This window comes from Choristoneura fumiferana, chromosome 26 (genome assembly GCF_025370935.1).
Source record: "Choristoneura fumiferana chromosome 26, NRCan_CFum_1, whole genome shotgun sequence".
Classification (NCBI taxonomy): Eukaryota; Metazoa; Arthropoda; class Insecta; order Lepidoptera; family Tortricidae; genus Choristoneura; species Choristoneura fumiferana.
The window spans coordinates 3,202,198-3,219,958 of record NC_133497.1 but is presented as its reverse complement, the minus strand read 5'-3'; the positions used below and the strand labels follow the sequence as shown (position 1 = coordinate 3,219,958).

At 35.9% G+C, this 17,761-nt stretch overlaps 1 protein-coding gene across 1 annotated transcript in view; it reads left to right on the top strand.

The window, feature by feature from the left end:
- Positions 1–4,368: 4,368 nt before the first annotated feature.
- LOC141442875 (unextended protein-like) overlaps positions 4,369–17,761 on the top strand; it is a gene marked incomplete in the record, with an annotated part of 62,536 nt that continues 49,143 nt past the window's right edge. The window contains 1 exon segment of the mRNA XM_074108028.1: positions 4,369–4,771. Within this exon segment, the coding sequence (XP_073964129.1) occupies positions 4,419–4,771 (353 nt within the window).

Sequence of the window (17,761 nt, the reverse complement as noted above, 5' to 3'; positions counted from 1 at the left end):
TCTGCCAAATAAACTATCCATTAAATAATATTTCCAGAAATTAAAAATCGGTGTTTTAAAAGTACTTATTTTAATCATTCGAAATAATGAATATTCGATGAAATGAAAAAATAGGAAACGTGACTTTTAACTGATATTTCGATTAAAGATTGTCGACATATTTCAAGGGTAAACCTTGAAATACACTAGTCTAGTTTGTATTACAATGATAAATAAGTAAAATGTTTAAAATCCTTGAATGTAGTTAAGTACCAAATCTGGCAGCTGAAGTTTGTTTACATTTAGTTAATTAAACGTTTCAAGTATAACACCATATAACAATTTTGCATTTGCAATTTGTTTTATAACATTTTCTAATAAAACATGATAAAATAATAAAATACAACATTTGTTACAATTTGTTATAACAATGTGCACATCACAGGAAATTTGTTTATAAAAAACAAATAATATATATACAATAATTAAAATAAATACTTAAAAAAAGAACTAAAACTAACTTACTTTAATGTTTTATAACCTTATAACTTCCCTTATAACAGCCAATGTGGGACCACCATACTGAACTGTTTTTAACCTTGTAAGGAGGTAGGGAACCCTTCGTGTACGAGTCCGACTCGCACTTGACTGTTTTTTTTTTTTAACTACAAGCACAGAATGTATAATAGTCTACAAGTGCTTTCGGAAAGTATCATTGCCAAGAAGAACATGTCGCAGGAAACTTGGCAAAAAGTTTTTATGAAAAGAAAATAATATAGCTAAATAATTGAATACAGACAAAAACAACAATAATTCTAACATAAAACTTTAAAAAATTGAGTATAGTACTATCACTATAGTTTGGTTCTCGCGAAACTTTTTTCACGCACGGTGACTTTGGAATAAGAAGGGTTAACCCCGACCCGATACTGACTGTCGTAAAAATTTGGGGATTTTTAATTTTAAGTGTACCCTTTACTTGTTTTTCAGAATTAGATGTTCTGTAATTACAGATTATTAATTAATAATCATTCATTCAATCATTAGTCACATGGATTTTGTATAACATTGTACTTAGTTCACTATGGCATTTTAGATTTGTCACCTTGTTAAAGCCTTGTTATTCTTATTTTGAAAGAGGTAAGGTTTTTTTTTTTCGTCTTGATGGCAAACGAGCAAGTGGGTCTCCTGATGGTAAGAGATCACCAACGCCCAAAAACATTTGCAACACCAGGGCTATTGCAGATGCTTTGCCAATCTAGAGGCCTAAGATGGGATACCTCAAGTGCTAGTAATTTCACCGGCTGTCTTACTCTCCACGCCGAAACTGCTGCTTCACGGCAGGATTAACGAGCAAGATGGTGGTAGCAATCCGGGCGGACCTTGCACAAGGTCCTACCACCTGCAAATCACTTATTTGGTCTTTTTCTTTAAATCAGTCGAGGTTTGACGTTCGCGTGTCAGTTTTTTTTTTAATTTATTGTGGTACAAGTGAGTGGAAAATTACGAGCCACTACTGAAAACTCCTTAGGGGTTTATGTAATAGCTGGCGAGTCAACGCGTTTCAATCCAAATAGAAAAAAAAAATAAAAAAAAAATCTACATAGAAATTTAATTTAAAAATACTGATAATGCCTTTAATGTTTTCTGCGGAGGAAATTGTGGATTTGGTCCTTGTTTACGGAGAGTATAGGAGTAACGAGAATGCCGCTCTTCGTCTGTACGCGGAGAGGTTTCCCGCACGAAGGCAATGCTCAAAAACGTCCGTGTGATCGTCAATGCGATTCTGATAAAAACTCAAAGATGCGATTACCCGTCTACAAGAAATAACAATCCGCCGGTGCCGATTAACCGAAAAGGGCCTCAACCCGGGTTCTAGAGACGTGCAGGACGCATTTAAGGCATAACATTATAAGCTAACAGTTATGTTATTTTATACAGGTTAGAAAATATTGCTTTATTTTTTATTATTTTTTACTACCACAAAAAGATGTTAAATTTCCATAAGCCAGGCACCATAATCATATATGTGGTCTAAACATTAATGGGTATCGTTCTTTGCCTTTCGTTCTGATACATACTGTATAGCGACTTACAAAGTAAGTATTAATTATATTATATTTTAAGAAGCGTTGCATCTTATTAGCCGTCTAAACTATGGCGTATTGTATCTGAGGTGCATTCCACATTTTTCTTTCGCGAATTTCTTTATTTCAGCAATGCCGACAGCCGGTGAAATTACTGGCACTTAATGAATTCGAATTGTTGTTCACATTGTATTTCCTAGTTATTTTTACGCTGCGCTTGTAAAGGGCGCCGCTGAGTTTATTTTATAATCACTGCTTACTGATACGTTATCACCGCTTATCGGGTTGTCCTTGCAACGCTTCAATATTCGTTAATTTAGCCGTTTATAGGAGAAACAAGTACTCTTAGTTAAGTTCCTGCCGTGAAGCAGACGTGATTGCACTGCTGTGTTTCGGCGTGGAGAGTAAGAACTTAGCCGTTGAAATTACTGGCACGTGAGGTATCCCATCTTAGGCCTCTAGGTTGGCAACGCGTCTGCAATACCCCTGGTGTTGCAGATGTTTATGGGCGGTGGTGATCTCTTACCGTCAGGAGACCCACTCGCTCGTTTGCCATCCAGTCCAAAAAAAAAAAATTTTTCGTGTTCGTGTCATGTTCGTGTTTCCATACAAATTGAGATTTTAACGCGAACGCGATCGAGACGTATTTTGTAACCGAAAACTTACACTAAGGGTACAGGTGTTGCGCGCGGTTTCGCTTGTAGATAATACTTTTATTTCCATCATCAATCGGAAGGATGCCTCCCCCTTAGAATGACGATTGCCTGTATCCACCGGTTGCCCACAACTCTCGCGGTACCATCGGTATATCTCTATCTAATGGGAGACCCAGGGCCTGATTTACCCACCCGCTAGGCTAATAAGTCTAGAGTCTAGGGCGCTAGGACCAATGGGGCGGCTGGAGCTGAGATTTATTTACAACTTAATAATTTGTGGTACCTAATTTTAGGAAAATACGTGCGTTTGTATTTCAGATGAGAGTGCGATAGTGGAATTGTTTGAGTGAGAAAAAGAGAGATCATTAAATCAGTGAGGAATTATTGTTGCTGGAGGAGGGAGAAGGGAGGGGGTGCATATCATTATATTATAGGGATGGGGCGGTTAGAACTCTAAATCACCTGTTGGAGACCTGCCAACTCTGCGTCGTCTTCTGGTTCAAATGTGTACGTTCATATTACTTACAACTAGGCTGCCATCCGTCCGGGTTTCCCCGGATTTGTCCTAGTTTAGAGGGCGTCCGGGGAGCGTCCGGGCGGGGTTTCATTTGTAGTCCGGATTTAAAAATATTTTTAATTTTTAGACCAATGCAATTAGAATTTTTTGAAGAATTAATTTCCAGCAAGCTGTAAATCGTTTTATAAGGATCTTATTTGATTGGCCTATATTTTATTATACTTACTGACCAAGTTTAACAAAAACCTAAGCCTGTTGACATGTCCGGGTTTCGGGCTCCAAAATCCGGGTTTTTCACGCGTCTTGTCCTGGTAGCCAAATTTTAGAGATGGCAGCCCTACTTACAACAAGCAAAATGGCGTATTTTACGATTTTATACGAAACCGGAATTTTCCCTGTGCATGAAACTTGCTGTGGAAATATATGAGCTGTGAACGAAAGTTACTCTTATGTTAAGATTGGTTTTTTGGAATCTTTTTGTATTTTTTATTTCAATTCCAAATTTTTTGTTACATTTACGGTCATCCCGTTAAACAGTGATACACATTAACGGTGAGAGTATTTTAAAGTAACTACGACTCTCCTAAGGGCATGGGGCATCCGCGACCCATACGTTGAAGGACACTGGTCTAAACAACATAAATTGCAACTGGTGTATTAATTTGTAAATCTGTTATAAGTACAGTCAAAGGCAAAGATATTGACACGGCCAAAGATACAAAAATATGTATACACGACTTTATGCACCTAACATTAAGGCCGTGTATACATATTTTTGCAACTTTGGCCGTGTCAATATCTTTGCCCTTGACTGTACATACAGTGCTAAATATTTCGCCCCCCTTTGTCCGTCCGTATACAGTCAACCAATTTGACTCCTAGGCCACAAGAGAACTTTGTCAGAGTAAATTACTTATATGTGTCTGTACTGTAGCAACGCTTATAGTGTGACGTAAAATGACACTGACTGTTAGTTGACTGTACTTACAGTGAAATATAAAACGAATCTAATTGGAATTGGGAATTCGGATGCGTAACGCGGCAAACAATACATTGTAGCGAGTTTCATAACGCCTATCAACCTGTATCGCTCATTCACTGATTCAGCCGAAGCCATAAGCAACTTGTTGACGCTCCGTTCACTCACTCATCCATTCGGCCGGTGGCAGTCGCGTCAAGATGTTGTGTTGTGCTAATATGCGGACTAGTGGCTTATTCTTACTATTATTCTTAATAATAAACACCCAAGCTGTGTACCAACCGTGGATATTCACCGCGAGTGTCAACAAAAGCCAATGTGAGAATGAAAAGTGTGTTTTGAACCTGAATTTTCAAGTTTCAAACGTGGATTTGTGGTCGTTAACCCGTTCGCCGGCGTCGCGCGGTCAGCCTTGCACCCCGACGTTTGTGAAGGATGTTAATGATACTGATTTAATTGTTGGGGTTGATGAAAAGTTGTTTTTCTGTGTACAAGTTGACGGAGTGTGGATACATCAGGGTTTATATTTGGAGGGTGACGTCATCGAGGCTGGGTAAGTGACACAGTTTTGCTCCGTTGGTTACAGATGTTACGAAAATAAATAAGTTGTGGGTATGCTTTACTAAAAAATGTTTTGTGTATGTTTGTGGCCCTTAGTAAGTAGGTATAGTTTAAAATACTTAAAAAATTTGCGTTTTAATTTTTGAAAAATGACACTGTTTAAAACATATGTCCTCACTCACCGTTATTTTTTTTATTCTGTTGCCTCTATAAAATAAAAGCAACAATTTATCTTCCCAAATTTTGTATACGAATAGGTACAAACAAAAAAAAATGTTGTGTCCTCCTGTTACTTTAATCTTTGACCGAAATTCCCGGTTTAGCGCAGGATGGAGACTGCATTTTAAATTTCGAACACGTTTCCAAAAGAACGGGGTCGGAAATGTTTGCACAGTGATGCTAATTTGATTCTTTTTGGCCAGTGCTACTCTCTATTCGAGCTTCAATCGTCACTGCTAACTCATAAAGCACATTTTACTGCAAAAAATATGTTGCGTCCAAACTTTTTCTTGTCGAAGTTACGTAATCTATGGAATTTGATTTGGTGGCTGTTCGTTCCTATTTTTTTTTTCAATTCGACATGTAATAATCATTTATTGTATATTAATTAAACTGTGAATTAAACTTTTCTTTGAAATTTATACGATCTATTACAATTTTTCGTAAAATTTTATTATCCATAGATATTGTCCGCTTGCGTTATCTTTATGAGACCTCTGGGAAATAATTAGCACAATTCTGCGAAATGTTTTTTTTTGTATGATTAATGATTCTGGGTTTTTTCCTAATTAACAAAGAAGTATAGTTACTACCTACATCATTTCTATTGTGATCGTCATGTGACTAGCGTAATTTTTTTTGAGTTGTGAGTCGCGTACCTAGTACCTGTGCCCTTAGTGTAAGTTTTCGGTTACGAAATAAGTCTCGATCGCGTTCGCGTTAAAATCTAAATTTGTATGCAAACACGAACAGCGCGTCTAGCGGAACGTTTGCGATGATGTGTTGTTTTACAAATTGAGATTTTAACGCGAACGCGATCGAGACGTATTTTGTAACCGAAAACTTACACTAAGGGTACTGGGCCAATCAACTATTTTACCGACACTTTGGGCATCTCCTACGTTACCAAAATTGTCTCTAGCGTTACTAGCTTAACCTTAACGTAGGATGGCATGTATTCATGTACACCATTTATTACATTACAGAAAACAGATTAGTGTCGGTAAAAAAGTTGATTGGCCCACCTATTTGCGGTCGCGTAATTTTTCCTGTATTTGTTTTTATACAAAATTTCAGTTTGTACCACGCAGCGACTCACAATAAAGCTAGAAACACACCAAAACACTGACGGCGGAGGCGGAGCGGTGCGGCGCGGAGGCGGTAGGTACCGTTTGTAATATTTGAGCGAAGGCCACACAGAATACCGCGCAGGAAATAAGCGTGGCGCGGTATTCCGTGTGGCCCCTTTCACGTTAGTTCGAATATTACAACCGGTACCTACTGCCTCCGCGCCGCGCCGCACCCACAGTAAATATTATAAGCTCTTGAGTTGTTTTTATACAAATAGGACTGTATGAAACCACCATAACCAGGGTTCGAAAATATCCAATATTTATTATAAATATCAAAATATCGGATATTTATGATATATATCCGATATATATCAAAAGTTTGATATATATCCATTTTGTATGAAAGCCATATTATTATTTGTAAAATAAATTAAGTAAAATCGTTTCTGGACTTTGTCAATTACTTTCTTTGTAAAAAAATATAGAATGAACAAAAAAAACTTACTCTTTCGTAACGATTTTTTTCTGACACGACTAACGCCATTAACGCCGGCAGACGTGTTGCCATTAATGAATTAAAACTTACTATTAAGGAATATATTTTAATTACTCTAACGCCATCCACATTTGGGAAGTAGAATACTATAGTAAGTAACAAGGGCCAAAAACTAGCCAAAAACTACATAATAATATCAAATTTTTAAACCATTTTTGTATTGGTATATATCATAAAAAATCATTTAATATATATCGGATATATATCATGTATATCCATTGATATATATCCTCGAGCCCTGAACATTACGCGACTCATAACTCTAAAAATTACGCTTGAACCCTCTTAGGAATATTAGTGATGTAAATACTTGTTTTTTTATTATTATTCAAAACAAATAGGTACAGCTACAGCTCTGTGGAGACCTTGATTAGTCATTTAGCATATTAGGTTCATTAAACACCACGACACAAACACTTCATTATTTATGAAGGAGTAAAAAAAGGTTTTTACGTAAAAAAACTAGACAAGTGAGTGTCAGAATAGCGCAACGAGAATTCAGTGACACACTAATATATGCCTATATTTGTTTTAAAGCTTTTATGGCCTGGCCTGGCCTATGGACGATGTCTCCGTCCTCCCAGTGTCAGGAATTATCCTGCGATTTCAGAATTTTTGGACTTATTCAACATTTTCAGATTTTTTTATAAAATTTTGCTTAGTTTTTTTCGATATTTTTATTAGGACAGAATAGAAAATCTATATATATAAAGAAGAAACTGACTGACTGACTGACTTATAGATCAACGCACAGCCCAAACCACTGGGGCTAGAAACTTGAAATTTGGAATATATGTTCCTTAATAGATGTAGACGCGCACTAAGAAAGGATTTTTCGAAATTCCCACGGGATAGGGAAATATCTAAACTTTTTTCGCTTCTTTGTTTGTAGTCGAATCTCTGAAACTATTGAGCCGATATTAAAAATTCTTTCACCGTTAGTAAGCTACACTATCCTTGATTGATATAGATTACTTTTTATCCGGGATAATGCAAAATTCCCGCGGGATAGAAATAAATTAATTAAATTTCGGAGCTGATTTAAAAAATTCTTACATATTATGTAATATGACTATACCCAAATGACAAAGGCTACTTTTTCTTCGGGAAATTATTATATTCCCACGGGATAGAAAAAACTGAACGCAACTTCGGGAATGATTTTAAAAATTCTTTCACCAATAGAAAGCTATACTATTCCTCATTAGTATAGACTACTCTTCTTCGGGAAAATGCAAAATTCCCGCGGGATAGAAATAAGTGAATTCAACTTCGGGTCTGATTTTAGAAGTTCTTTCAACAAAAGTAAGCTACAGTATTCCTGATTGACATAGGATACGTTTTTCTGGGAAAATGAAAAATTCCCGCGGGATAGAAATAAGTAAATTCAACTTTGGCACTGCTTTTAAAAATTCTTTCATATGATATAATATGACTATCCTCGATTGACATAGTCCACTTTTTTTTTTTCGGAAAATCCAAAATTCCCATGGGATAGAAAAAACTGAATTCAACTTCAGAGCTGATTTTAAAAATTCTTCCACTAATATAAAGCTACACTATTGCTGATTGGTATAGATTACTCTTCTTTGGGAAAATGCAAAATTCCCGCAGGATAGGTACATAGAAGTAAGTAAGACAATTAATTCGGAGCTGATTTTAAAAATTCTTTCACTAATAGTAATCTGCAGTATCTTTGATTGACATAGGCTGATTTTCTACAGAAGAATGCAAAATTCCCGCAGGATCGAAATACTTAAGTAAATTCATCATTGGGGTTGATTTAAAAAGATATTTTACCAATTGGGAGCTACATTATCCCTGATTGGCATATGCTACTTTTCTCCGGGAAAACGTAAAATTCCCGCGGGATAGCAAAAAGTGAATTCAACTTCAGGGTTGATTTATTTATAATTCTATACCTAACTCTACCTGAACAGTACCATGACAGGCTGACTGACAGACAACGCATAGCCAAAACTATCATCACATTAATTCATATCCCGCGGGGACTTTACAATTTCTCGAGATACAATCCTATATCCTATATCGTGTAGGAAGACGCCGGCAAAAGAAACGCGTAGTACTTTAACGTCTTTAACGTTTCAGCGAAACAGGGTTTCAGAGTTGGTACGAATTATGAATGATTAATTACGTATGAAGGTTGATTTTTGAATTCCAAAATGTGCACCATTTGTCTAAAACGTCTTACTGTATCTATAATTTCCATATAATCCTCCAAAAAATCAATCAAATCACGAAAAAAAAGGATCGCAGAAAGTAAATGTATGTTAATGTTACCCCAAATTTAACGCGAGCGAAGCCGCGGGCAAAAGCTAGTAATTAATTATACTACGAATATGTTTGAGAAAAAAAATCTGGTATTGCGACAATTTCTCAGAATTTTGTGAAAAAAAGTAGCCTTTTTTTCCGAATTTTACGTGTTTCATCTAGTCTGTATACGTCTTACATCACTTCATGCGTACCTTAAATAAAACATTAATAATAGGTACAGTCAAGTGTAAAAAAATATGGACTTATTCAAAGTTTCAAAAATACACTCTTATTCCGACGCAATAAGGCCTTAGTAACATATTTTTGAGTGGTTCGAATATATACTTATTTTTGCACTTGTCTGTAGGTACCTACACAATGACTCCCTGAAAAATGACTGTATACCTACATACACTAAACCAAAAATTGATCTATTTCATTCGGATAGCTTGGCATCAAAAATAAAGATTTGTAGGTTAATGTCGCCAGTACTGTCGATTTACCCTATTGTATTGTATTTTATTTTTATGTACCTACGGAACCCTAATCGAGTACGTCATTGCATAAATTTTCAAATAATTCAATGAAGCGTCGCTAAAAAAAGTTAGTAAACGCGATTTGTGTCATGAATCGAATTTGTAAGTCTAAAAGTAAACGCGTCTGCGTCGCGTCTGGTTGTCTGCCAAGACACGTAACCTGCGCATGGGCATCGCTGATTAAATCTATGGCTGTAAAACATACTTTCAACTGGCCCATGTAGTTTACCTCATATCAGGATTTCAAGGAACACCTTTCAAGCTTACGTATGGATTTTATAAATGTCAAGAAATCTCGGGATTTTTAGAATTTTAAATGAAATATAAAATAATGAGATCTTTTTATTGAAAGGTAATTTTATTTAGTTTAAACAAAATATAAACTAAACTTTAATAATAAAAACATTTTTATATATTATAATAATAGTATACAGTACTATACAGCGTGTATTTTTGATACTACCTCAAACTGTAACCAGACGAAGATTTAAGTGCTGTAATGCAATGTAATGCATACAATAATTTGATACGAAAGAGGAGCTTTCTATGACAGCTGTGCGACGTTTTGAATAAAAACAAAGTAGTATTGCATAGTGATACATTGCGTGCTAATTAATTTTGTAAGGAAAATAATAAGTCTACATTTTTTACTAAGACATAATAAAATGTGAATATTAGGGCATTCACTAACTGCCCTTAAAGTTTAAGGTAGTATCAAAAATACGTACGCATATTAGGTATAGAGACTAATTTCAAATTTAGCACTTATTAATTACATATAAAAATCTATAGAGGAACATTTATATTATTAGTTTCGGTTTCGTACCGCAAAAGCACGGAACGCTTATACTGGTTGTTGTACAAGCATGTACAAGGAACATTCTCTGTGTATGCAAGAAGACACGTGACATGCGCATGAGTATCGCTGATTACGTCTATGGCTGTAAAACTTACTGGCCCATCCATGTATCTTACATCAGTTTTTGAACGCCTTTCAAGCTTACGTCTAGAAATTAAAAAGGTAAGTAATTAACTAGTCCATGTAATTCGTCTGTGTTTCTAGATAAATACAATCTAGGGCTCTTCAAGGCTAGTGAATAGGCTGTTACTGAACCAGTGAGATACTCCTTTGGCCTCATTGCATTTAACACCAGGTGAGAAAGGGTCAACCAAGGTCATTTTTATGTATAAAAAACATAAGGTTCCCGTATCTCAGAATTTTTAAGCCTTGAAAGACGCTTACGACTGTTTTTTTTTAAATCACGGGATTTTGAGAATTTTAAATGAAATAAAAAAAATGAGAACATTTTATTACAAGCTACCTAGGTACTTACAATACAATACAAAGACTCTTTATTGTACACCAGAAATAGTAAGCGATACAGAAAACAGATACACCGAGGAAAAATTACAAGGTAAGCAATAGGCGGCCTTATCGCTTAAGAGCGATCTCTTCCAGGCAACCTTTTTTACAGAAAGAAGGAAGGACTAGTTTACAACAGGTGGTGCATCAAAAGTACAAAAAAATACATACTTACATTAATATATGGAGTAATTTAAATATGAACACTTATTATATTAAAGTACAATTCAATAGAATCTGTCAATTTTCTACGTATTTAAGACACCCTATCGTGGGCACACTTGATTATATATGTCCCTGTTGTTGCAATTATCATCTAAAAGGAATCAAAAAAGAATAATAGTCACATCACAAAGCTTTAGGCAGCCCGGTGTTTATATTAGTAGGCTGGAAGTGTCTACAGGATTGTCAGATTCTATGAATTGGAGTTTAGCAACGTTCATGAATGATGAATCCTTGTTGTCGTTACTATGTGCTTAACATGTCCATAATTGGTGCCGTCACCCTAAGTATAAGTATGTCCTTTTTGCTTCAGTTTTGAAAGACTTCTCTTGTTTCTTATTTTTTTTCGAGGTTATTACGCTTCATTTCGGGTCTGCTAGTAACACATCTACCTTTTTGAATACGTACCTAATGTATCATTGCCTACTTACAAGTTACAACTTACATCAAAACTAAAATAATATGTTGTGTAAACCTGTCTTCATCCACGATACCTTATCACGACAGTTTAGTACAGATTTGCTCACTTTTAATCATAAAAAAAAACAGATACTTACTCAAAAGCTTTGTTGACAAAGATAACTTAGATTACTCCTATAAAAATAACTGCTTTAAAATGAATCAACGTGAAGTAATGCATGTAAAAGTATATATATGATTAATTAATAGGGTTCCTTTTTTTTGATATTCGGGACCCTAAAAATTATGATTTATTAAAGTAATAAAAGAAAGCCAATTGAAGTACTTCCAGTAGTCGGATTGACTTGAAATTTGGCATACTTATGTAAATCTGGTGACAATATAAGTAAATAACCTGACAATGACATCCTGGAAGTCTGCCCGGGATCGTCTCTGCAGAACGGAACTCCCAATGATTACTTTATAAAGACAACAAATGGTCCAAGGGCTAGTAAACGAAAATACTTAGATAATAATTATGCTAACGAAATCGACTTTAAATTTAGTATGGAAAAGTATTACTGCTGTAAACTAGTCCTTCCTTCTTTCTGTAAAAAAGGTTGCCTGGAAGAGATAATGAATTAATGAAGAGATGCCGCCTATTTCTTACCTTGTATTTTTCTCTCTGTGTATCTGTGCCCTCAGTGTAAGTTTTCGGTTACAAAAACGTCTCGATCGCGTTCGCGTTAAAATCTCAATTTATATGGAAACACGAACAGCGCCTCTAGCGGAACGTTTGCGATGTTCGTGTTTCCATACAAATTGAGATTTTAACGCGAACGTGATCGAGACGTATTTTGTAACCGAAAACTTACACTAAGGGCACTATTTTCTGTATCGCTTACTATTTCTGGTGCACAATAAAGAGTCATTGTATTGTATTGTATTGTTGTATTGTATTAAAAATGTTTTTTAACAAAAACTTATTTATTTTAAACGATAGTCCAACAAAAACACCGTCATTCTTGATTGTTGTGGTTATAACCAGCCTCTCAGTTGCCACCACTGTTTGTTCCCATCTGAATTGGGGGGCGTTCATTCGACGAAATGGTCTTGTTTACTCATACATGATACACGCTACTTTGTATATTTGTACATTCGAGTTCATAGACTTGTGAGCAAATGATCAAAAATATCTGAACACGCTTCTACGCCGTTAACAATAGAGTCGTGTTCAGATATTTTTGATCAAATTTTTGCTCAAGTTTATGAACTTCGACTGTATATGTCACGATATTTACACAAGCATTGCCTTACAGATGTACCTACATAGTGAATAATACTTTCTCATCATTTTTATAGGAAACGTTCGTAGTACAGTCACCAGCATTAATATCTGCCACAGCGGAGCGTGCCAAAATATCTGACACGTCCTTCCGGCCCTATAAATAGAGTCGTATCAGATATTTATGCTACTTTAGTCCTCTTCTCCAGTGTTGCTAATTAAGCGACTTTTGCTTTGCTTAAGTCTTAGCGACCAAAAAAAAGTTTTGACGACAAAAATGGTTTAGCGACTTTTCTGGCGACTTTTGGAATGCAAATTTATACAGTTCTAGGACCAATAATGGATACATTTTTTGTCAACTCGACGACGACGAGAATTATACAGCGCCAAGAAAGCGAAAAAAGCGCTTGCGCACCAAATCCAAACTTTATTTAATTATAGCTCTATTCGTTTATGCTCTAGCTTTCGCTAAAAATATTCTAATCAATTAAGATTGGTTTTTTGGAATCTTTTTTTGTATTTTTTATTTCAATTCCAAATTTTTACTTTTACGGTCATCCCGTAAAACCGAAATTGAAATACAAACTGAAATATAGATGCACAGAAAAAACAGAAAAATAAGACCATCACTGGAATCGAACCCAGGTCCTATACCGCTACACCACTGATGGTCAACAGATTTGTTGACCATCAGTGGTGTAGCGGTATAGCACGCGTACGGATTACGAGGACCTGGTTCGATTCCCAGTGATGGTCTTATTTTTCTGTTTTTCTGTGCATCTATATTTCAGTTTGTATTTTCAATTCTAATCAATTTCAGTGAATTCGGAAATCTTCTAATTTGTTTTTTTTTGCGTATCCAACCTATCGGACCACCAGACAGTGGCCTCTTATGTCTCTCCCAGTACCTTTAGTGTAAGTTTTCGGTTACAAAATACGTCTCGATCGCGTTCGCGTTAATTTCTCAATTTATATGGAAACACGAACAGCGCCTCTAGCGGAACGTGTGCGATGTTCGTGTTTCTATACAAATTGCGATTTTAACGCGAACGCGATCGACACGTATTTTGTAACCGAAAACTTACACTAAGGGCACAGACAAAGTCAGACTGGTGGAATTAATTTTAGCGACTTTCTAGCTACTTTTGATTTTGAGTTTAGCGACTCGAGTTTCTAGGAGTTGGCAACACTGCTCTCCTCAGTCAGCGTCAGGTCAGTATCCATCAACCATCAAGACAGCGTATAGGAAAGTCGCATTGAAAGAATAATCGATACAAAGTGGTTAACACCTAAGTTATGATTTTTATTTTATTCAACTTTTGTTTACACTGCAATCTTTTTATTTGATGGTAGGGTTTATAACATTTCAGTGTGATATATCCAACCCGTGGTTTGATATTCGTCATTTTGTCATTAATAGTTATTTGTGTCACAAGGGAGCAAAATGGTGTATTTACGGCGAGGGCGTACATTGAATCCAGAATGTAGTGAAGGATTCTACAATAGAATCCTGAGCGTAGCGAGGGTTTCTAAAGTAGAATCCTGAGCGTAATGAGGGATTCAAGTGTTAACGCCCAAGATGAAAATAATTTTGCTCCCGAGTGGCTCATACAACTTTTCACACCGAGCATTAAGAAACTTGAAAAAAATATCTAAATATTATTAAAAAAACAACCAGCATAGAAAATGGCGCAGGTTTGTGCAGGTTTCCTCACGATGTTTTCCTTCACCGCAAAGCTCGTGGTAAATTTCAAATTGTGGCAATTCAATGGTGTGTGTGAAGTTCCCAATCCGCACTGGGCCGCGTGGGAACTATGGCCCAAGCCCTCTTGTTCTGAGAGAGGCCTGTGCCCAGCAGTGGGACGTATATAGGCTGGGATGATGATGATAGAAAATGGCGTGGTTTTACAATTATCAACTTTCAAAAAATTGCATTTGCAATAAAACATTTAGAAAAGCCTTGACCAGAAAAGTTGCACTTTGCTCCCTCTCGTCAGGGAGGAAAAGTTACTTTTCTGAAGGAGAGGTGTGAAATAAATAAACCCTATTTATTTATTTAACACAAACATGCCACTTATTAATACAATAATTTATAGACACGTCGGCAGCATTCGGAACTAGTTGTGGAAACGGATTATTTCACTACATCTGTCGTCATATAAATTTGCATATTATAAAAATTGTAGTTATAGTGCTTTTGCCAAATAAAATAAATCGTTCAACCATTCTTAAACTTTTTGCGGTCACGGGACCACTTTCACAATTGAAACAATTCCACGGACCCCTGTTAAAAACATTTTTAGAAATTACCTAATAAGTAAATATGTTAACAGACCTACTGCGGACCCCTGATACACATACGGACCCAGCTTTAAGAAACCCTGCTATATAAGTATCCTATCGCATAAGTTCGTACTACGAGTACCGAGTACCGTTAATGCTAATAGTACATTGTGTTTTTAATGTTTTCGCAGAACTGTAAACGTAAACAGAACATAACACCGTTTCATTTAGCTCAAGCAATTGTTACGGAAACAACACACATATTTTACGTCAGTTATATGTATATGTAACCAGGGTTTACCCGCGTCTCCGTACGCGGCAACCGTTAGTTCTGTCTGAATAGGTAATTGAAATTGCGCGACTTCAAAAACATTTCTAATAAATCCTTTGTGAGTTTCATTGCGAAAAGCAACTGTGTTATTCCAGATATCTAACAGATTTACAATTTATTAAGATAAGTGATACATCACAACACAAGTAGGTATTTAACACAACCTCATTTTGAACACAGTAGATTCGCTATTTAAAGTAAGGGATCGCCAATGCGGATCGGAATTACTTTTTTGTATGGGAGCCCCCCTTCAATATTGATTTTATTTTAATTTAATTACTAGAAAATATTTATTATTTACAACGAAAAATGAAAATGATTTATATGAAATTTGGTAAGGAGCTAGTAATAGTTATTATAGTTACCGCAAAAACTTTGAAATTGGTGTAGAACTTAAATCATAAACGATTAATGACTATTTTTTCTCGCAATCGAAGTGAAAAATTGAATTTTCACCTCGAGACTAAAAGTCAATATAAACCCTCGGATAAATAGACACCCTCGTTAAAGCTCGGGTGGCTAACAACCTCGGGTATATATATTGGCTTATTTTAGTCCCTCTACAAAAATATAATATTACTTGATCCGTGTAAAAACTTTTTTCACTACATCGATCATCATCTCAGCCGTAGGACGTCCACTGTTGGACATAGGCCTCCCCCACAAACGTCCAGTTGCTTCGATTGGAAGCGGCTGCATCCACCTTGAACCCGCAGCTTTAACCAGGTCATCCGCCCATCTCGTCGGTGGACGTCCTACGCTGCGCTTGCCGAGTAGGTACATTTTACTTCCTTGAAAAATCCCAATGAGTAGGTGAGGAATTTCTACCAACGCCACATGACCACATCTTAAAAGTTGCGTATTAGACACTTGCGTGAGCCTAACTAGTCCAAAGTCCACTACTTCATGACTCAAAGCAGCGCGAAAAATCTCGATATCAAAACAACCACGCTTGTAAAGCATTGCGAAAAGGCTGGCAACACTGCCAAGAAGCTTACGTCATTTGACGTATGACGTCAAAGTCATTCGTAATCGTCTCCTCTCCTACCTCTTTGGTAATACGAAATTTATCGAAAATACAAACTGAGACATGGATGCACAGAAAAACCAGAAAAAGAGACCAGCGCTGGGAAAGAGTGTGACGTCTCTCGATTTGAGCGGAACATAGATGTCGCTAGTGCTGCTGCATAAGTAGCGTAGTAGAAATAAGCAATCTGATTCCCAGCGCTGGTCTCTTTTTCTGGTTTTTCTGTGCATCCATGTCTCAGTTTGTATTTTCGATATGGTTTCACGGGATACCCGTAAAAGTAACAAATTTGGAGTTGAAATAAAAAATACAAAAAGACTCCAAAAAACCAATCATAATACGAAATTTTTCGTTTCTATATTGGTACTAATGGTACTACTCTAATACTGACGTCACTGATACTGCTGTCAACCTAATTTTTTAAATCCCCGACATTATCATTTCAAAGTACAATATCTCATAAACGGCTGAACCGATTTTTATCAAACATAACTAAGAATAACCGCAAAGAAGCTCGCTTTTACGTAAAAGAAACAGCATCTAAATCGGTTCATCCATTTGAGAGCTACGATGCCACAGACAGACATTGGCGTCAAAAAAGGGTGTTTATATTCTTTTTCACTTCTCATGCTCGAAAAGTTGATATTTATGCTGGATCTAGGCGACATAAAATTACTTTTTATGCTCTGGTGCTCTAGTGCATGCATAAATAAAGTAAAATCTTCGTCTCTTTATTGCACACCAACACAGCAAGCAGTACAGAAAATAGGTATATACACAGAGACTTTCTGAGGTAAGCAATAGGCGGCCTTATCGCTTCAGAGCGATCTCTTCCAGGCAACCTTTACAATGGAATGGATGGATGAAGACCAAAGTAATCAAAATAAAAAAAGTGTCTATATGTTTTTTTAAATCAATAAAACTAAAAAAATATAATTTTATAGCAATGCATGAAAATAAGGCATCGTCCTAATAGAACGCGAATGCGCGATCATCGTAGGTTCGCGCGAATTTTATTCAGATTGGTTTTTTGGAATCTTTTTGTATTTTTTTATTTCAATTCCAAATTTTTACTTTTACGGTCATCCCGTAACACCTAAATTGAAAATACAAACTGAAATAAAGATGCACAGAAAAAACAGAAAAATAAGACCATCACTGGGAATCGAACCCAGGTCCTCGGTAATCCGTACCGCGTGCTATACCGCTACACCAGATTTACTATTCCTGATTTTATTATACTTACTTAATTTATTTCTAATTTATAATAAATTAATAATTGAATTTATAATTATAAAATTTTATTGATGATGCATAGATTTGAAAATAATATATGTATATTGTCTTGCTATTGTTTTGGACTAATTTGGATTTAGGGTTAAGAGGTTATTTAATTTCTCGATATTAAATTTGA